Below are 19637 nucleotides of genomic sequence, written 5' to 3' on the forward strand. Positions count from 1 at the left end.
TCGAAAAATTAGAATATCGTTGGAAAGTCCATTTATGTAAGCAATTGTTTTCATTAGCTGTTGTTGTTGTTGTTGTTGTTGTTGTTGTTGTTGTTGTTGTTGTCATTCAGTCGTGTCCGACTCTTCGTGACCCCATGGACCAGAGCATGCCAGGCACGCCTATCCTCCGCTGCCTCCTGCAGTTTGGCCAAACTCATGTTAGTAGCTTCGAGAACACCGTCCAACCATCTCACCCTCTGTCGTCCCCTTCTCCTTGTGCCCTCCATCTTTCCCAACATCACGGTCTTTTCCAGGGAGTCTTCTCTTCTCATGAGGTGGCCAAAGTACCGGAGCCTCAACTTCAGGATCTGCCCTTCTAGTGAGCACTCAGGGCTGATTTCTTTAAGAATGGATAGGTTTGATCTTCTTGCAGTCCATGGGACTCTCAAGAGTCTCCGCCAGCACCAGAATTCAAAAGCATCCATTCTTCGGCGATCTTTCTTCGGCGATCTTTCATTAGCTACTGGAGTTTAATATATGAGATAGTCTCATGACATGCAAAGCGAGATATGCCAAGCCTTTGTTTGTTATAATTGTGATGATTATGGCGTGCAGCTGGTGAGAACCCCAAATTAACAATCTCAGCTTTGGGGTTCTCATCAGCTGTACGCCATAATCATCACAATTATAACAAGCAAAGGCTTGACGTATCTCGCTTTGCATGTCATGCGTCTGTCTCATATATTAGTTTCACCTTTCAAGTTGAATTACTGAAAGAAACGAACCTTTCCACGGTATTCTAATTTTTCAAGTTTCACCTGTATGTGCCGGCGGGGGGAGCCTTTTGTTGAATGGAAATGTTTTTGAGATCCACAATGAGACTTTAAAAGCCTGCAACGTGACAACTTTCGGGATTGTAAAGAGTTGTGCTTTCGTTGTCATCGTTATGAGCAGGGCTCCGTGCCTGACTTAGCAAAATCTTCACATGGCTCTCCATGCTAGCAGGGCTGTGAAGTAGCAGGTGAGGGTTGGGCAGACTTTGCGGAGGCTAGAAATAATAATAATAATAATAATAATAATAATAATAATAATAATAATAATAATAATATCAATAATCGGTGTGTGAATGTATGTATGCATTTATTTATTTATTCAAAGCATTTCTGTCTTGTTCATCAGCCAGACTGCTCCAGAGCATCTTACAAATGACAGTCCCTGCCCTTGGTCTTTTAAAACAAACAAAGAAAGAAAAAAGACACGACACAAAAGGAATGGTGGGCAGGGCAGAGGAAAACAACCCAACGGCAGCACCAAATTGCTTACGATAGGCAGGTGGGCTGGAAATGGACTGCTCCCCATTTGTTTTTAATTTTAAACTATCCCCCCCATCTGCCCCACCTCTCTGCCTCTTTTCTTCCTAATGTCTCAACAAAAAAAACTGATTTGTAAAAATGTTATACGGAAAAATACGAGAGAGACATTGCAATACCTTTGTAAATCAAGAAATATATATATATATATAGAAGAATTTCTTGATTTAGGCCTCTGAGAAATAGTAGGTCAGCTCTGAATTATTACTTAATGGGATGCTGTCCTTTAGATTACAAATGCCAGATTACTTGGGTGAATTGCACTCTCTTACTAAAATCTGCAGGGCTGTACTAAAAGACCTGGGATCTTTGCAATGACAAAAAATTTAGACTATCTTCCTAAGGTCCGGGCACTGCCTCAGCCTGCAAAGGACGGGTGCAGAACCTTTATCGGCTCGAGGGCCGCATTACCTTCTGCGCAAACTTCCAGGGGCCACATTCGAGCGGTGGGCGGAGCCAGGGACAAAAAGTGGGCGGGGAAACAAACATCAATTTCACCTCTGGGCAGTAGGCCTGTTTCTACAGAAACATTCACGCTTCTCTCTGTCCTCTACGCAGGGGAGCTAGAGAAGAGGCAGAGAGGTAGGACATAACCCACATACCCTCCAACATTTCTCCGATGAAAATAGGGGCACCCTATTCCAGAAATATTATTATTATTATTATTATTATTATTATTATTATTATTATTATTATTATTATTATTATTATTATTATTATTATTATTACCCTGCCTATCTGAGTAGGTTGCCCCAGCCACTCTGGGCAGCTTCCTTAAAATTTGCTTATTTGGTTTTCCAAATCAAAACTTTACAGAGATATATCACACATAATTCATAAAAAACAAGATTCCAAGGAATCTCCTGGACTTCCATCCTCCCCTTTGTGGGTTATTAATCCGTTCCGACTGCATCTTTTACAGGTGAAACTCAAAAATTTAGAATATCGTGGGAAAGTCCATTTATGTAAGCAATTGTTTTCATTAGCTACTGGAGTTTAATATATGAGATAGACATGCAAAGTGAGATATGTCAAGCCTTTGCTTGTTATAATTGTGGTGATTATGGCGTGCAGCTGATGAAAAACCCCAAAGTTGAAATGGTTAATTTGGGGTTTTCATCAGCTGTACGCCATAATCATCACAATTATAACTAATAAAGGCTTGACATATCTCGCTTTGCATGTCGTGAGTCTATCTCATGTATTAATTTCACCTTTTAAGTTGAATTACTGAAAGAAATGAACCTTTCCACGATATTCTAATTTTTCGAGTTTCACCTGTATATAAAAACATAATAAAACATTAAACATTTTTTTTAATGTGTCCCTATTTTCCAGGGACTGTCCTGGATGTGCAGAAGGCATCCCGGTTTCTGATTCGATCGCAGAATGTCTCGCTTTTCCTTTAGGCGTCTGTATTTTATTTTATTTTATTTTATTTTATTTTATATTTATACTTTTCAGATCTATACATCCTTATACAGGGCTGCCATCAGATGTCTTCCGAAGGTTGTATAGTTACTTATCTCCTTGGCTTCTGGGGGGGGGGCAGGTCACAAGAATCTATTTGAATTAATCATCTTCGATATCTTTAATCGTGTGGCAGACCTTTCGAAAACCTCCACCTTGACGCCGCTTGAAAAGAAAGCAATGTCCCTCCTCCTTTAGATCCGACCCCCCTTCCCCTTTTTCTCTGTCCCCCCCCCCTTCTCTTCCTGCCTTTTCTCGTAAAAACACGGAGCAATCCAAACCACCATTGTGTGACCCGCTGTTTGGTTCTGAAAACACCACCCCCGAAGACCAGCGATCCGGAGGAACAGGGTGACGAGAGCACGTTTCCCAAACGCTGTTTGGCTTCTCCAGGGTCACGGCACATGTTAACCCCAGAAATAGAACCCAGAAGTTGGTTCCTTGCTTCTCTGGGGCCCCCCCTCCCCTCCCCTCTTTCCAAATAGTTCCTTTTCCTGTTGCATGCTCCGTGCCTGGATACCGAGGGTAAATAGAGACGGTTTCTAGGGACTCCATCTGTCCCGAGCGTCTGCCTAGTTTGCTTGCAAGTCGGAGTTTGCTTGTCCGTGACGCAAGAGGCGGCGTCTATTTGCGACTCTCTTTCCTACCATCAGCATTCCTGTATTATGGAAACCCACTTTGCTCTTTGGTATAACTCCGTGGGACGGCTAAAAGAAAAAAAATTGGGGCGGGGGGAGTGGTTACGTTTTGTTTTCGATTGGCAACTGCTCCCCCTTGGCTTCAGTTAAGGATTTAAGAAGAGCAGAATTTTCTCTGCTGAATGAGGCTTATCTAGTCCATCATCCCGTTCTCACGGGGGTCAACTAGATGGGAAGAGTGCAAGTTCTCTCTCCTCCTGCGGTTTCTGGCCTCCAACAATGGTGGGGGGTGGCATTGGAGACAGTGGAGGTTGAACATACAGCCGTACCTCGGAAGCCGAATGGAATCCGTTCCGGAAGGCCGTTTGACTTCCAAAACGTTCAGAAACCAAAGCGCGGCTTCCGATTGGCTGCAGGAAGCTCCTGCAGCCAATCAGAAGCCCTGCCGGACGTTCGGGTTCCAAAAAACGTTTGCAAACCGGAACACTCACTTTTGGGTTTGCGGCGTCCGGGAGCCAAAACGTTCAACTCGCAAGGTGTTCGGGATCCAAGGTACTACTCTAGTTTACGCAGAGAAGCACTATAAATGGGTAAAAGGATCTGGACTAACTATTCTAGATGCAGACCCTCCAAGTGTCCCTATTTTCCAGGGACAGTCCTGGATGTGCAGAAGCCATCCCAGTTTCTGATTTGATAACCAGAATGTCCTGCTTTTCCTTTAGGCGTCCGTATTTTATTTTATTTTTTATTTTATTTTTATTTATACTTTTCAGATTTAAACATTTCGCTGATTTTACAATCATTTTGACCTTTCAAAACTTGAGTTCCTTCTCCCACCTTCTGCAGTTCCTTAGATTTATTTTCAATATCTTTTGCATATCCAAATTAACTTAATTGGTTCATTTATTCATCTTCTTTAAACATATACTCTTAGGAAACTGCAGGTTATTACAACATCATTTTTATAATTGCTGTTGTTTACGTCAGGGCGGAACTCGAACTCGAGAAACTTGCAGCCGAACTTCCCCTTGTTGTGCCGAACGTAATAACGCAAATAGAAATCGCTTGCCATGGCCACCGGCCCACCGAGAAACCAGCATGCACCCTTAGCTTTTGCTGTTAATTAAAAACTGTGTCTTTGTTCCCCCCCCCACCACCCCATCATCCTCTCTCTCCTAGAGCCAGGCATGCAGGAGTCTGAGGGCGGCTCAGATTCCACGACTCCTGTGGCGCTGCGAACGTCGGCATCGGTCCAGGCCCCGGTGGTCCAGCCGGTGCCAGCATCCCAGCAGGTAAGGAGCCCTCCATCCGCTCTCCTCTCTGAGTGATGCCTTCTTGCTTCCTTTCCTGAATGGGATAACTGTGCCCCAGAAGGACCAGGTGCGCAGCCTGGGAGTCATTTTGGACTCACAGCTGTCCATGCAGGCGCAGGTCAATTCTGTGTCCAGGGTGGCTGTCTCCATCTGGTACCCAGGATGAGACCCTCCCTGCCTGCAGACTGTCTTGCCAGAGTGGTGTATGCTCTGGTTATCTCCCGCTTGGACTACTGCAATGCGCTCTACATGGGGCTACCTTTGAAGGTGACTCGGAAACTGCAATTAATCCAGAATGCGGCAGCTAGACTGGTGACTGGGAGTGGCCGCCGGGACCATATAAGAGAGCTACATTGGCTCCCAGTACGTTTCCGAGCACAATTCAAAGTGTTGGTGCTGACCTTTAAAGCCCTAAACAGCCTTGGTCCTGTATACCTGAAGGAGCGTCTCCACCCCCATTGTTCAGCCCAGACACTGAGGTCCAGCGCTGAGGGCCTTCTGGCGGTTCCCTCATTGCGAGAAGTGAGGTTACAGAGAACCAGGCAGAGGGCCTTCTCGGTGGTGGCGTCCGCCCTGTGGAACGCCCTCCCTTCAGAGGTCAGAGAGATAAATAACTATCTGACATTCAGAAAATACCTGAAGGCAGCCCTGTTTAGGGAAGTTTTTAACCTGTGATATTTTAATGTATTTTAATATCTGTTGGAGGCCGCCCAGAGTGGTTGGGGGAACCCAGCCCGATATGGGTGGGGTACAAATAAATTATTATTATTATTATTATTATTATTATTAAACTCCGAGGCTTTGGGAAAAGGGGGAAGGAATCTTATCTGCTTGCTTCCTCCCACCACCACCAAGCTGGCATCAGGAATAGGCACCACAGGGCATCTGTTGAGGTCCACAGTCCCCGCAACCACCCTGTGCGGTCTGTCTCTTGTCTGTTCACCTGTCCCTCTCTGTTCACAAACCTTGTGAACCGTCTATACGGATGGGGCAAGTTGCAGGGCCTGCAGCAAGCGGGACAAAGGGTGGAGGAGAAATTACACTCATGTTCACATTCAAAGGCAAGCCTATCGAACAGCCGTCCTTCGAAATTTGCAGTTACTCGGTTCTTGAACGGCTTAGTTGACGAACAAATCGGCTCCCGAACGCCAGAAACCTGGAAGAGAGTGTTCCGGTTTTCGAACGTTTTTCAGAAGCCGAACTTCCGATGAGGCTGTCGGCTATTGTTTCCGGGGCGCCTGTGCCAATCGGAAGCTGCGCCTTGGTTTTCGAACATTTCAGGAGTTGAACGGACTTCCGGAACAGATTGAGTCCGAGAACCAAGGTCCCACTGTATTGAAATTTCCCAGGGCAGTTCAGCAGCCAACGGATGTGTACAAAAATGCATATGCTAGGTTACGTTGTGCATGAAAGTGCATGCATTGGTGAAAATGCAGAAACTGCGTTATATTCTATTGGGGGGGTGGATTTGGGGAGGGGGAGGGAATTAGGGGGAAATTGAGAATATGTGTGTTAGGGGGAAAAATGCTGGTGCATTTTCTTGATTTTAAAATAATACTAATCAGAGAACGCTGCAGAAATGTGGAGAGTTGAATGAATATAAGATTGGGGAAATGAGAAGCCGAGAAGGCCAGGAATTGCTGAAGAAATAAACCTATGCTGCCAATACTCAAGGTAAATCAGTATACAATAAGCAGCACAAAAACGGCACACACAAATCTACCAAACCATTCCACTTATTGAATTCTATATTGGTAGTCCAATCAAAAAGAGAGCAATGCAAAAAGTCAAACAAAGAAGCCACAAACAGAAAACTCATTCAAGTTAGTACAACAGGACAATTTCAGTCTTTAAATGTCTTTAGCCAGGCTCCTGTAGATAGTGATGAAAATAGGTCCAGTCAGATGATACGCACAGATGTTGATAGATGAAAGCAAGTCCAATCAGATGGAATATTGAAGATGTGACGCACAAAAATTAGACAGGGTGCCGGCGTTTGTCCCCTGTTTCGCCCCTGGACAATTTTGGGCTTCTTCAGTAAATTCTTTCCCAGGATTTACTGTATATTCATACATACAAATTTACATGTTACATCTCATCTAGACTAGAACATCTAGTCTTCTTCTTCATCAAAATATTCTTTCTCAAAGATTTGGTACATTTGCACACTTTCAACTTCATATGCTAAGTTCTTTCTTGGCTGTGTGAGACCCATTCAGGGAGGGATCCTACAGAGTGTGCGGCTGGTGCTGCCCTTTCGTTCCATCAGCTCTGCCGAAATGAAAATAAAATCTCCCGAGATGCTAGGTGCCTTTGGTGGGAAGGAAGCAGGAATTCAAGGCTGGCTCCCTGCTGATGGTTCTCAGGGTGAATCCATCTTTCTGTCTTTTTTAGCCATCTTAAGAGTGTGGACGGTGCCAGAGGATATTGCAGCTCTTTCCTTGTGAGGCAATGTCCCCGAAATGTTTGGGACTTTCTGTTTTGTTTTGTTTTAGTGTAGAAGGTGGCAACACTGGAATAGGCGGGAACTCGATCAATGTTTTATTAACTTAGGATAAATGTCAATTCATCATCATCAACCTTTTATTGGCATCAAACAAACAAACATACATACATACAAAACAGTAGCGAAATAATACTTTCACAGTGGGGCAAACTATATTAGAAGAGAAAAGAGACAAGACTCCGCTGTCCACGATCACATAGCTCTGGGACTCCTGATAACTCAGACGACTGCAGAATATTACGACGAGAAAAGAGCAAATGTAGGTATTGAGCTACCAATTTGGTAAGCGCCTGGTCAGTTCCCTTTAGTAGGAAACGCAAGACTTCCCGCTCTGGTCTCCTTCTAGGGATACAGAGCTGGTCCAGGAACTGCTGGCGGAGATCGACGTAAAGTTTGCAGTGAAAAACCATATGAACCAGGCTTTCCACCTGATGGTCATCGCATGGACAAATCCTCTCGCCCTCCACCCTGCCTGAAAACCTTCCCCATAGGAGGTTCGATGGATTTGCGTTGAACCTGGCCAACGAAAAAGCCCTTCTTTCTGGGGGGTTCTGTAGAAAATCAAGATAATTACAATTTGTTTCGTGTGCCCACGGAAGATGAAAATAGAGAGGGGAACATGTTTTGCCTGCTGCCTCTATGAGTTCTTGGCGCTCGATGTCCCACAACCTAGTTTTTATTGTGGCCTTGGCAGATAGTAAGGACATTGAGTGCAGAAATTCCACTGATAGCCCCAGTTGTTGAACCTTCCTTTTGAAGTGTTGTAACCCAGAGGAGAGGAAGGTGTCCAATAACATTGCCTGGAGGAGAGCGTCTCTATCAGAGTCGAGGCAGATATTTAGCCAGAATGAGAGAAATCTTACCCAGGCAACAGACTCCACCTTACGTTGAGCTCCCTCTCAACAATTGGATTCCCCCCTCTCCGATAACAATACAACCAAGGGAATCGGAATGAAAGGCATCTAAAAGGGTGGTTCTGTGTTTCGTTTGTCTTCCAGAGGGTTTTGGTACAAGCGACAGGCTCCACTCCGAAAGGGGCACAAATGCAACAGCTGTCCGTCCCCAGAGTCCAGCAGGTTCCACAGCAGGTACGGTAATCTCCATTTTGCAACAGAGACCAGGTTGCTCCCAGGCTTCAGCTGAGCCCTGTGCTGGCTTCAGAAACCATATTGCACCATCAGATGTCTTGGTTTGGGGATAATAGTGTCAGAACATACCATAAAATAACCTTAAATTGCAAAAAAATAATAAAAATAATAATTAAGCTCTTGAGTTTTGAGGCATGCTTCCCTTAAAACAGCAGTGGGCAAGTTTAGACTAGCTGGATTCTGTCTTGAACACCTAACTTCTCATCGAATGAAGATTGCCTCTGGGGGACCCAAACAGGGAAGTGTTTGTAAATGGGAAAAAGCATTAGTTCTTTTCTTAGTCTATCTCTCCCTGCCCCTTTTAGAGCCACAGATTAGCTGCAATTAAAAAAAACTTTTTTTTATAAACATGCAAGTTCAGGATACAGTCATACTTTGGTTTGCGAACAGAACGCGTTCAGGAAATCCATTCAACTTCCGAAACGTTCAGAAACTAAGGTGCGGCTTCCGATTGGCTGCAGGAGCGTCCTTGCAGCCAATCGGAAGCCATGGGAGCTTTGCCAGATTTTCGCAAAGTTCGCAAATCGGAACACCTACTTCTGGGTTTGCGGCGTTCGAGTTCCAAGTTGTTCATGGACTAAGCTGTTTGCAAACCAAGGTACGATTGTGCAAATACGTTAACTGGACGCACTGCATTCAAACGAGCATCGTTCTCTGAGCTTAAGTGGTGTTGCTATACAGTTAAACGAAAAGGAAAAATTCCCAGATGAATTTCATCCAAAAAGGTCCTCATCGGCACCTTAAAAATGAGGTATTCACTGAGGTTTCAGTCCTCCCACAACCTGGGAGTAAGTACCATTCAACTCAGGGGCACATATTTCTGAGTAGACACATTTTTTCAAAAGCTGAATCAAAAGGGGCAGGATTTTCTTGTAATGAACTCTCTCTTATTTTGATAATGCGGGAAGTCGCTGAACAGATGGAGGCCTGCTCTGAATTAGTTGACATATGTATCTTTAGATTATTAATGAGCTGCTTGTTTGACTTGCATCCTCAAAGTTTTGGAGCACAGAAATCGCGCAAAGTCAAATCGGGAAACACCGCAAACCTGCCGTCCCCAACTTGGTGCTCTCCAAACATTGTTGGACCACAACTCCCATCAGCCCCAGCCAACATGGCCAGGTATGATGGGACTGGTAGTCCAAAACACACAGGCGGCACTTGCTTGAGGAAGGCTGCCTTACAGGTGAAACTCGAAAAATCAGAATATCGTGGAAAAGTCCATTTATGTAAGCAATTGTTTTCATTAGCTACTGGAGTTTAATATATGAGATAGACTCGTGACATGCAAAGCGAGATATGTCAAGCCTTTGCTTGTTATAATTGTGATGATTATGGCGCACAGCTGATGAAAACCCCAAAGTTGAGATTGTTAATTTGGGGTTCTCATCAGCTGTACGCCATAATCATCACAATTATAATAAATAAAGGCTTGACATATCTCGCTTTGCATGTCATGAGTCTATCTCATATATTAGTTTCGCCTTTTAAGTTGAATTACTGAAAGAAATGAACCTTTCCACGATATTCTAATTTTTCGAGTTTCACCTGGAGAAGCAAGCACTTGCTCTATCATTTCTATTTATCCACATAACATAGAATTGTTAAAAGATTCCCCCCTGCTCCCTGAACTCCTCTTTCAGCTGGGGTGCGGGGACACGAGACTGTTTTGCCCTCCTTTGCGCCTCCCAGCCCAGGGAGCTGGCAGGATGCTGAGGCTGTTGTAGAGACGCAATGGCAAGATTTCATGGCTGCTCCCATCTCCGTGCCTTTCTCTTAGGTGCAAGCGGTACAGCATATCTATCCAGCTCAAGTCCAGTACGTGGAAGGAGGAGAAGCTGTCTATACCAATGGGACCATGTAAGTAAATCTCCCCTCCCCTCCCTCCCCAGTTACCGTATTGGCCTGAATATAAGCCTCACTTTTCTCCCCCAAATTCCCAACGTGAAGAGTTAAAGTGCGGCTTAAATTCGCGACCTTGCAAAAACTGGCTTTTACAATATCGCTGCCGGAACAGACATACGGTAAGACAGAACGGGTGTGAGTGCCTGTGGAATTTTAAGGGAACGGCTTATATTCGGCTTTTTTCTTTTTTTTCCTCCCCCCCTTGAATTTTAATGGTGCGGCTTATATTCGGTCGCGGCTTATATTTACAATTTAAAATACTCATTCTACATCCTTAAGATGTCAATGACTTCCTTTCTCTTTCCATGGTTTGTTTTGCATATCTTATATCCCTGCATATTTTACAAAATAAAACTATACCATTCCGTATTCCATTATTCCCTCCATCAAAACTTGTTTACACTGTTGAATTTATCTTAATGCTGCCAGCGTGTCAGCTGTATACAGTTATTTCCCATATATTCAATAAATGTTTTTCAACCTTCTTTAAACGTATGTTCTTCTTGTTCTCTTATTCTATATGTTAAGCCCGTGAGCTGTGCATATTCTGTCAGCTTAAGTTGTCATTTTTCTTTGGTTGGGACCTTGCTCATTTTCTATTTTGGGGCTAACAAAACACAGGCCGCAGTTGTAGCATACATAAATAACCTTTTTTGACACCTGGGAATTTCAGTCTGAATTATCCCCAACAGAAAGGACTCGGGGGCAGGGGGGGGAAGTACTTTTAAACATTTTTTTCAATTCATTATAGATCATTTGCCAGGGCAATATCTGGTTTTCAAATTTGTGATATTATTACCAGCTAAACACCACAATATACTGATATCTCACAATGTCTGGAACAAGGATGAACATGCTTCATGGTCCATCCGTCCCCTAGTATCGTGACTTTTGCATAGCACACGCAAACACACACCCTGATTTGCAATATATTGCCAGGTCAAAAATTATGGAAGCAAGATCACGATAGGGACTTTGGATGATATATTGAGATATTGAATCATCCCCAACAGAAAGGACCCTGTTTTTTGGGGGGAAAGTGCTTTCAAACCCTTTAGGGACGTGGGTGGCACTGTGGGTTAAACCACAGAGACTAGGGCTTGCCGATCAGAAAGTCAGTGGTTCAAATCCCCATGGCAGGGTGAGCTCCCGTTGCTCGGTCCCTGCTCCTGCCCACCTAGCAGTTCGAAAGCACGTCAAAGTGCAAGTAGATAAATAGGTACTACTCCGGCGGGAAGGTAAGCGGCGTTTCCGTGCACTGCTCTGGTTCGCCAGAAGCGGCTTAGTCATGCTGGCCACATGACCCGGAAGCTGTATGCCGGCTCCCTCGGCCAGTAAAGCGAGATGAGCGCCGCAACCCCATAGTCGTCCGCAACTGGACCTAATGTCAGGGTTCCCTTTACCTTTGCTTTTCTTTCAAACCCTTAGGTCTTCACAATCCCACTCGGAAGGCCCTCCTGCCTGCCTGCGTGTGTCCGTAACTAAACCCCTTGTCTCTCTGTCTCCTGTCTCTTCCCCCCACCCCAACCCCGGTCTTCCAGCAGACGTGCCGCTTATTCGTACAACACCGAGGCTCAGATCTACGCCCCGAGCAGCGCATCCTCCTACTTCGAAGCTCAGGGAGGTAGCTCTCAGGTGAGCACGGGGCCTTCGTCTCCGACTACCATCCCCTCGCACGGCATGGTGGGCATCGCGATGGACATCGGGGGAAGCCAGATCGTGTCCAGCTCGGGAGCCTACCTCATCCACAGCGGCATGGAGAGTGCCAGGCACGCCCTATCTCACACCTCGCGCTCCTCCCCAGCCACGGTACGTCGGGGCTCGCTGCCGCCACTGCTGCCGCCTCCCCGGGCGGCCTGAAATCCGATTGAGGTGCATTCTGGGAAGGGTGTGTGTGTGTTTCAGGCACCTGAAAGGGGTGGCAGTGGTGGTTGTTGGATATTGGGACTGGCAGGGCGGAAGCAGTAGGTAGAGCCAGAGCAGGTGGCAGGTGGAGTCAACTCAGTCTAGGTTCTTCCCCATCTGTGCCACTGCCGAGCACCGTATTTTTGCTCCATAAGACGCACCTGAACATAAGATGCACCTAGTTTTTAAGAGGAGGAAAGGGGGAAAGCCCCGTTTTTTTGAGGATTAGCTCAAAGTTGTGAAGCTTCTTTTGCAAAGAGGAAAAGCCCCATTTTATGGGGTTCAACTCGCAGTTCTGCAGCTTCTAAAGGAAAGGAAAAGAAGCAATTTCTACAGTTTCCAGACAGATAATCTAATCAGCCAGTCACATGTCGCTGGGGAAACAAGCAGCCTCTTTCTGCAGAACATTCAACAATGGAGGCCTGGGCAAGGGGGTGGGGCGGAAAGGGAGCCCTATCTCTCTCCCCCTATCGCTTGCTGATCAGCTGTTCAGCGGCTTCCTTTCAACACCCTCCTCTCTCTTTGGGAAAAAGAAGCACAATCTGCTTTTGGGCCCTGGGCAATTCGGCTCCTGGGACCACGCATTCGCTCCATAAGACGCACAGACATTTCCCCCTTTTAGGAGGGAAAAGGTACGTCTTATGGAGCGAAAAATACAGTGATAGCAGGGCAGGGACGAGGGTGGCGCTGTGGTCTAAACCACCAAGCCTCTTGGGATTGCCGATCAGAAGGTTGGCAGTTCGAATCCCCGCGACGGGGTGAGCTCCCATTGCTCTGTCCCAGCTCCTGCCAACCTAGCTGTTCAAAAGCACGCCAGCGCAAGGAGATAAATAGGTACCGCTCCGGCGGGAAGGTAAATGGTGTTTCCGTGTGCTCTGGTTTCCGTCACGGTGTCTCGTTGCGCCAGAAGAGGTTGAGTCCTGCTGGCCACATGACCCGGAAAGCTGTCTGCGGACAAACGCCGGCTCCCTTGGCCTGAAAGCGAGATGAGCGCCGCAACCCCACAGTCGCCTTTGACAGGACTTAACCGTCCAGGGGTCTTTTACCTTTACGTAATAGGAGAGCAAAACATACTGCAGAGAAGGAAGAAGCTGGCAGACAGGCAGCCCCACTCACTGGGCTAGTTGCAAGTAGGAAAGCAGGCTGTTTGGGTCTGTCTAGGGACTAATCAAAGTTCATAGAATCATAGAAGAGTAGTTGAAAGGGGACCCGAGGTTTTGTCTAGCCTAACCCCCTGCGATGCAGGAATCTCGACTAAAGCATCCCTGCCAGATGGCCATCCAACCTCTGCTTAAAAACCTCCAAGGAAGGAGAGTCCACCACTTCTTGAGGGAGATCTTTCCAATGTTGAACAGCTCTTACCGTGTTAAGTCGGAATCTCCTTTCTTGTAACTAAAAGCCATTGGCTCAAGACCTACCCAGGAGAAAACAAGCTTGCTCCATTTCCCACGCAGCAGCCTTTGGGATATGGGAAGATGGCTCTCATATCTCCTTTCAGTCTCCTCTTTTCCAGGCTAAACATCCAGCTCCTTCAACCGTTCCTCATCAGGCTTGCTTTCCAGACCGTTGATCACCTCGGTCGACCTCCTCTGCACACCTTCCAGCTTGTCAACATCCTTCTTAAATTGTGGTGCCCAGAACTGGACACAGGTGGTGTCTGACCAAGGCAGAATAGAGTGGTACTATGCCCTGATACGGGGACTCGGGTGGCGCTGTGGTCTAAACCACGGAGCCTAGGGCTTGCCGATCAGAAGGTTGGCGGTTCGAATCCCCGCAATGACGGGGTGAGCTCCCGTTGCTCGGTCCCAGCTCCTGCCAACCTAGCAGTTCGAAAGCACGCCAAAAAGCGCAAGTAGATAAATAGGCACCACTCCGGCGGGAAGGTAAACAGCATTTCCTTGCGCTGCTCTGGCTTTGCCAGAAGCGGCTTAGTCATGCTGGCCACATGACCCGGAAGCTGTGCGCCGGCTCCCTCGGCCAGTAAAGCGAGATGAGCACCGCAACCCCTGAGTCGTCTGCGACTGGACTTAACTGTCAGGGGTCTTTTACCTTTACCTATGCCTGATATGGACTCTGTACTTCTGTTAAAAGCTTTTTCTGCTGCTGCATCAAGTTGGTGGGGCCAGTGCCCCATTCACCTAGTGGATCAGCCTCCACTGGGAGCAGAAGTACGAAAAGTGGGGTATCTCTGCTGCTGTAGATAAATGGACATTTGGGACTCAGGTGTGTGTTGGGCCTAAAAGCAACTGTTCTGCCTCGCACGGGGCGCTGCCAAACTTTGCATTTACATCCAGTGCGTTGAGCCTTTTGGGAAAAATAAAAGGCTTTTAAGCTGTGCAGATCGGACTGCTTTGAGGAAAAGTTGAAGGAGCTGATCGATAGCTAAGAAGAGAAGACTTAAGGGAGGGGTGAGGGCAGATTCCTGCATTGACGTCGCGTGGAAAAAGGGCGGAGACCGGAAGAACGATATCCACCGCTAGTCTTAGATGAGCCCATTGAAGTGAATGAGCATGGCCAATTTGGGTCCATTAATTCCAATGGGTCAGAGTGAACCCTTTCTGCATTCGGCTGCCAAGTCGTCACCGCCTACCTGTTTTGATATGTGACTTCTAAATCAATGACAGACGCCTGATAAACCTATATTTGCAGCGCAAGGGGCTGCTTTTTTCTCTTTCGCATCCCCCCCCTCCAAAAAAAAAACCCACCCGCACTGTGTGGCTTCTTTTGCATGCCTTCTCTCCCCCCCCCCAATGTAACAATCATGCTTTCCTGTGCCTGATCCCATGCCCCACTTTGCCTATTTGAGGGAAGGGCTTCACAGTGGCCCAAGCGGGTGTCCCCCGGCTGTTTGCCCGAGTGTCTGATTTCCCTTCTTTTTTCTCTCTCTCTCTCTCTTTGGCCCTGCCGCCGCCCCTTTTCCAGCTTGAAATGGCGATTGAAAACCTCCAAAAAAATGAAGGCATAACGTCGCACAAAAGCAGCTTGCTGAACAGCCATGTAAGTTTTGCCTCTCGCCCTGCCTGGCCCCTCCGTAGACCCCACCCCACCCCACCCCGGCGCCCTGTTTTCCGGCTTCCGTGCGCTTTCCAGGGTCTCATTTACTGCAGCGAAGCACAAGCCGAGCATCTTGTGGCACTTGAAAAGCAAGCATGTGTTTCCCCCACCTCCCCGCCGGTTGCCAGGAGCAAACCTCAGCCCTGTAAACCATTCATTAAATCAGCGGTTCCCAATTAGCAAAGTACTGCGGACCCCGCTGTTTTCCAAAAGCCAAACCGCGCACCCCCTGCTTTTGAAAATGTTGACATTTCTAGGGTAGTTTTTGTCGCGCAAATGGTGCGACTGACCCCCCCCCCCCTGGCATCGGCAGACCCACCAATTAAATGTGTTCCCCGGTTTTGAGCTTGTGAGGCGCACACATCATGAGGCAAGGCGAGGGGAGGGTTTTTTGGGGGGGCAGCAGAGACAGATTGACCGTAGGTGGTCAGGAACGACCACGCTATCTGCTGTCCCGAAATGCAATATAGGAACATTGTACCTAATCAGATCCCTCTACCTCAGTATTGTCTGCACTGACCGTCAGCCGCTCTGCAGGGTTTCGGGCAGAGCAGGTCATACAATCATAGAATTGTAGAGTTGGAAGGACCCCCGGGGGTCATCTAGCCCAGCCCCTTGCAATACAGGAATCTATTGCCCGGCGTGGGACTCGAACCCAGAACCCTGGTATTAGGAGCCTCCCGCTCTGCCGACTGAGCTATCCCACATGCAGATGCCAAGGACCATTCATGTGTGAACTTGGCCACTAAGCTGCAGTTCCCCTTATAAACAAAGCCCCCTGTTTTAGCCCCTGTACTTCCGAACGAAGGGCTGATTTAAAAGGAAATGGTGGGATGCTACCATGGACAAGCCAAGCTGTTGAATCATTTAGCTCAGTGTTGCAGTCACTGGCTGGCAGCAGCTCTCCGGGGTTCCATGTAGGGGTCTCCCTCTCATTCCTACTGGGGATCGCAAGGGTTGAAATCCTGCGCCTTCTGCATGTGTGATGGCAGGCCGCCTAAGACACAGCAATGGCCAAGCTGCCCATTGACTCCCACAAACATTAAGCCAGTGTGGCATATTAACTCCTTTGTATGTGCTGCTGGGTACCGATCAATTACTTCTACCAGGGACGCGGGTGGCGCTGTGGTCTAAACCACTGAGCCTCTTGGGCTTGCCGATCAGAAGGTCGGCGGTTCGAATCCCCGCAATGACGGGGTGAGCTCCCGTTGCTCTGTCCCAGCTCCTGCCAACCTAGCAGTTCGAAAGCACGCCGGCGCAAGTAGATAAATAGGCACTGCTCCGGCGGGAAGGTAAACGCTGTTTCCATGCGCTCTGGTTTCTGTCACGGTGTCCCGTTGCGCCAGAAGCGATTTAGTCCTGCTGGCCACATGACCCGGAAAGCTGTCTGCGGACAAACGCCGGCTCCCTCGGCCTTAAGCGAGATGAGCGCCGTAACCCCAGAGTCGCCTTTGACTGGACTTAACCGTCCACGGGTCCTTTACCTTTACCTTTTTTAAAAATTAATTGTACCCCGCCCATCTGACAGGGTTACCCCAGCACCTTTGGACGGCTTCAAAAATAATAAAAACACAGCAAATAATGTTAATTTATTATTTATTCCCCAGCCACTCTGGGCGGCTCCCAACAAAATAGAAAAACAGCAAACATTTAAAACTTCCCAGCTGCCTTCAGATGTCTCCGGAAAGTCGCGTAGTTGTTTATCTCCTTTGACATCTGAACGGGAGGGCGTTCCACAGGGCGGGCGCCACCACCAAGAAGGCCCTCTGCCTAGATCCCTGTAACTTCGCTTCTTGGTGTGAGGGAACCCCAGAAGACCCTTGGAACTGGACCTCAGTGTCTGGGCAGAATGATGGGGGTGAAGACGCTCCTTCGGGCCTACAGGGCCTGGGCCATTTAGGACTTTAAATGTCAGCACCAACACTAAAGGAACTGTGTAGATCCTTTAGGACCTGTGTCCCAGCAGTCGCTCCCAGTCACCGCCTGGCAACCGCATTCTGGATTAGTCGTAGCTACCAAGTCACCTTCAGAGCTTTGCTTCTGGTTCACTGCTGCTTTCAGAAATCTCCCCCTTATCCGCAGCCTTCCCTGTCTTCAGTTGCAGCAGAACTTCCTCTGCTTGGCTCCTCTTTCTGTCCTGTCCTGAATTGGTGCCTCTTCTTGCTACCTGCCAAGTTAACTGCATGCTTCTTAGCCCTTCGCAGAGCTCTTGGTAGCTTCTCTCGGCTGTTGGGTTCAGGGGAGAAAGAACAGGGAGCAACACAACAGTTGTGGGGGGGGGGCAGGAAAGAGCTGCAGTGTATTGCAGCGTGTGTGTTATGGGGCAGACTCTGAACTTAGGTCTGTCTGAAGCCGTCCTGTAGCGTGTTAGGGTCGGGGAACTGTTTTTGGCCTGGCAGGCCAGATCTTCATCTCCCTCCCTCCGTCCCTGCCGGTGGGTCCCCCCCCAAACCTGGCAAAGTTGGAACAGTGGGTAGAGAGGCTAATCCTCGCCAGCATGTTTCCTGCATGAAACACTGGCAACACAACAATAAACCTTTGGCTACGTACAAGATACTACACAAACACAATAAACGTGACCGGCTGCGTTATAACACAGATAAAAGTGGATCAGTTAATAAAGTCCATTCCACATGCGTTTGTTTATGTAGTCCAGTTGTAATTCCATAAGGCGGTTGTGTTTATCGCAGCCACCATTGTGCTATTGATCCTCTGTCGTGTAACGTCACATTTGAATTCATATCACTGATGAAGCCCAGGATGGCGAAACGAGGATAAAAATATTCCGGAAATCCTTGTCGTCTTAAGGAATTACAATACCCTACGTATGGATTGTTTTTGGACTACATGAACAAACGCATGTGGAATGGACTTTAGTAACAGATCCACTGGGTCTTCTGGTCCTTCGGTTGAATTTTATGTCTCATCTTTGTCGATCTGTTAATATGATACAGTAAATAACAGACTTTACCATTTGTGTTATAACGCAGCCGGTTACGTTTTTTGTGTTTGTGAAACACTGGCAAAGCAGCCCCTGGCAGGGTTGAAGTTCTCTGCTTCATCGGTTCATGAGTTGGGGGGGCAGGGGGTGCGTGTGAGGTTTCAGTCTGATCCTGAATGGTTTCGTGGGTCCAGTTGGGTGTCCCCGGTAGGGATTGAAGCTTCTGCATTCCAGATCGCACTTTCTCCACCGCTAAGCTGCATTTTCGCCCACGACAAATTCAGGTTTCGTCTCTTGCAACAGCAACAACAAAAATTGGCCTGTCAAACCATTTTGGGGGCCTGCGGTCAGACCGCAGTAGAATTTATTTTATTGCATGAAATTTATACGCCGCTCAAAGCGGGTTTGCAAAAGGTGACACCTACCTTTTGTGCATTTGCTTGGTGGTAAGGGGAGAGGTTCGTGGAATTGTTGAATCACAGAATTGTAGAGTTGGAAGGGCCCCTGCGGATCATCTATCCCAACCCCTTGCAGTGCAGGAATATGCAACTGTCCCATACAGGGATTGAACCTGAAACCTTGGCGTTATCAGCGCCACGCTCTAACCAACTGAGCTATCCTGGTTTGGTTTCAATTGCGTCCTCTGTGGGAGCTGGATGCGTGTGAACAAATGGGACACAGAATGCAAAATCCTCTTAAATTCTCTTCCCTCCCCCTTCTCTCCTTCAAAAAATAAAAATAAAATCTGTAGCTTCAGTGGCTGCTGGACAACTACGAGACGGCCGAAGGGGTCAGCCTGCCCCGGAGCTCTCTCTATAACCATTACCTGCGCCACTGCCAAGAGCACAAGCTGGACCCTGTGAACGCCGCGTCCTTCGGGAAGCTGATCCGCTCCGTCTTCATGGGACTGAGGACACGCCGGCTTGGCACAAGGTTTGCAGGGGAGGCGGGGTTGCGGCAGGGTGGGCTTAAGAGGCCTCTGCATACACCGGGCTCGATCTTCCTTCAAAACCCCGAGGACCGGAAACTTAAGCTTTATTTCTAGGGACTGCAGCTCAGCGGTGGAGGGCATATTTTCCAAGCCTGTGCAACCCCCATTGCCTCTAGGCAGGGCCGCGAAAGACCCTATGAGAGCTGCAGAAAGGCAGTATTTGCAGTGCCCAGCTCAATGGACCCAATTATCTGACTCGGCGTAAGGTTACTTCCGGCGTTCTTATTTAAAACCAGCCCTTTGTTTTTGGAGCCTGAGGACTAGAATCCTGCTCGGGTGGGGAGGGTTAAGGAAGGACAATTGCCAATAATAATAATAATAATAATTTGTTATTTATACCCTGCCCATCTGGCTGCGTTTCCCCAGTCACTCTGGGCAGCTCCCAACAGAATATTAAAAACACGATAAAACATCAAA

The 19637-nt window shown here is 47.6% G+C and overlaps 1 protein-coding gene across 3 annotated transcripts in view; it reads left to right on the plus strand.

Moving 5' to 3' along the window:
- The window catches only part of RFX2 (regulatory factor X2), a 46723-nt gene that overhangs the window by 10835 nt on the left and 16251 nt on the right, over positions 1-19637 (plus strand). The window contains exons 2-7 of one of the 3 annotated variants that reach the window (XM_033136469.1): positions 4637-4749; positions 8275-8364; positions 10205-10284; positions 11874-12138; positions 15157-15231; positions 18981-19162. In XM_033136469.1, the coding sequence (XP_032992360.1) occupies positions 4645-4749; positions 8275-8364; positions 10205-10284; positions 11874-12138; positions 15157-15231; positions 18981-19162 (797 nt within the window). In that variant the 5' untranslated portion in view covers positions 4637-4644. The remainder of the gene's footprint in view (positions 1-4636; positions 4750-8274; positions 8365-10204; positions 10285-11873; positions 12139-15156; positions 15232-18980; positions 19163-19637) is intronic. The other 2 variants (XM_033136471.1, XM_033136470.1) reach the window with 2 other exon arrangements.

This window comes from Lacerta agilis, chromosome 18 (genome assembly GCF_009819535.1).
Source record: "Lacerta agilis isolate rLacAgi1 chromosome 18, rLacAgi1.pri, whole genome shotgun sequence".
Taxonomy (NCBI): Eukaryota; Metazoa; Chordata; class Lepidosauria; order Squamata; family Lacertidae; genus Lacerta; species Lacerta agilis.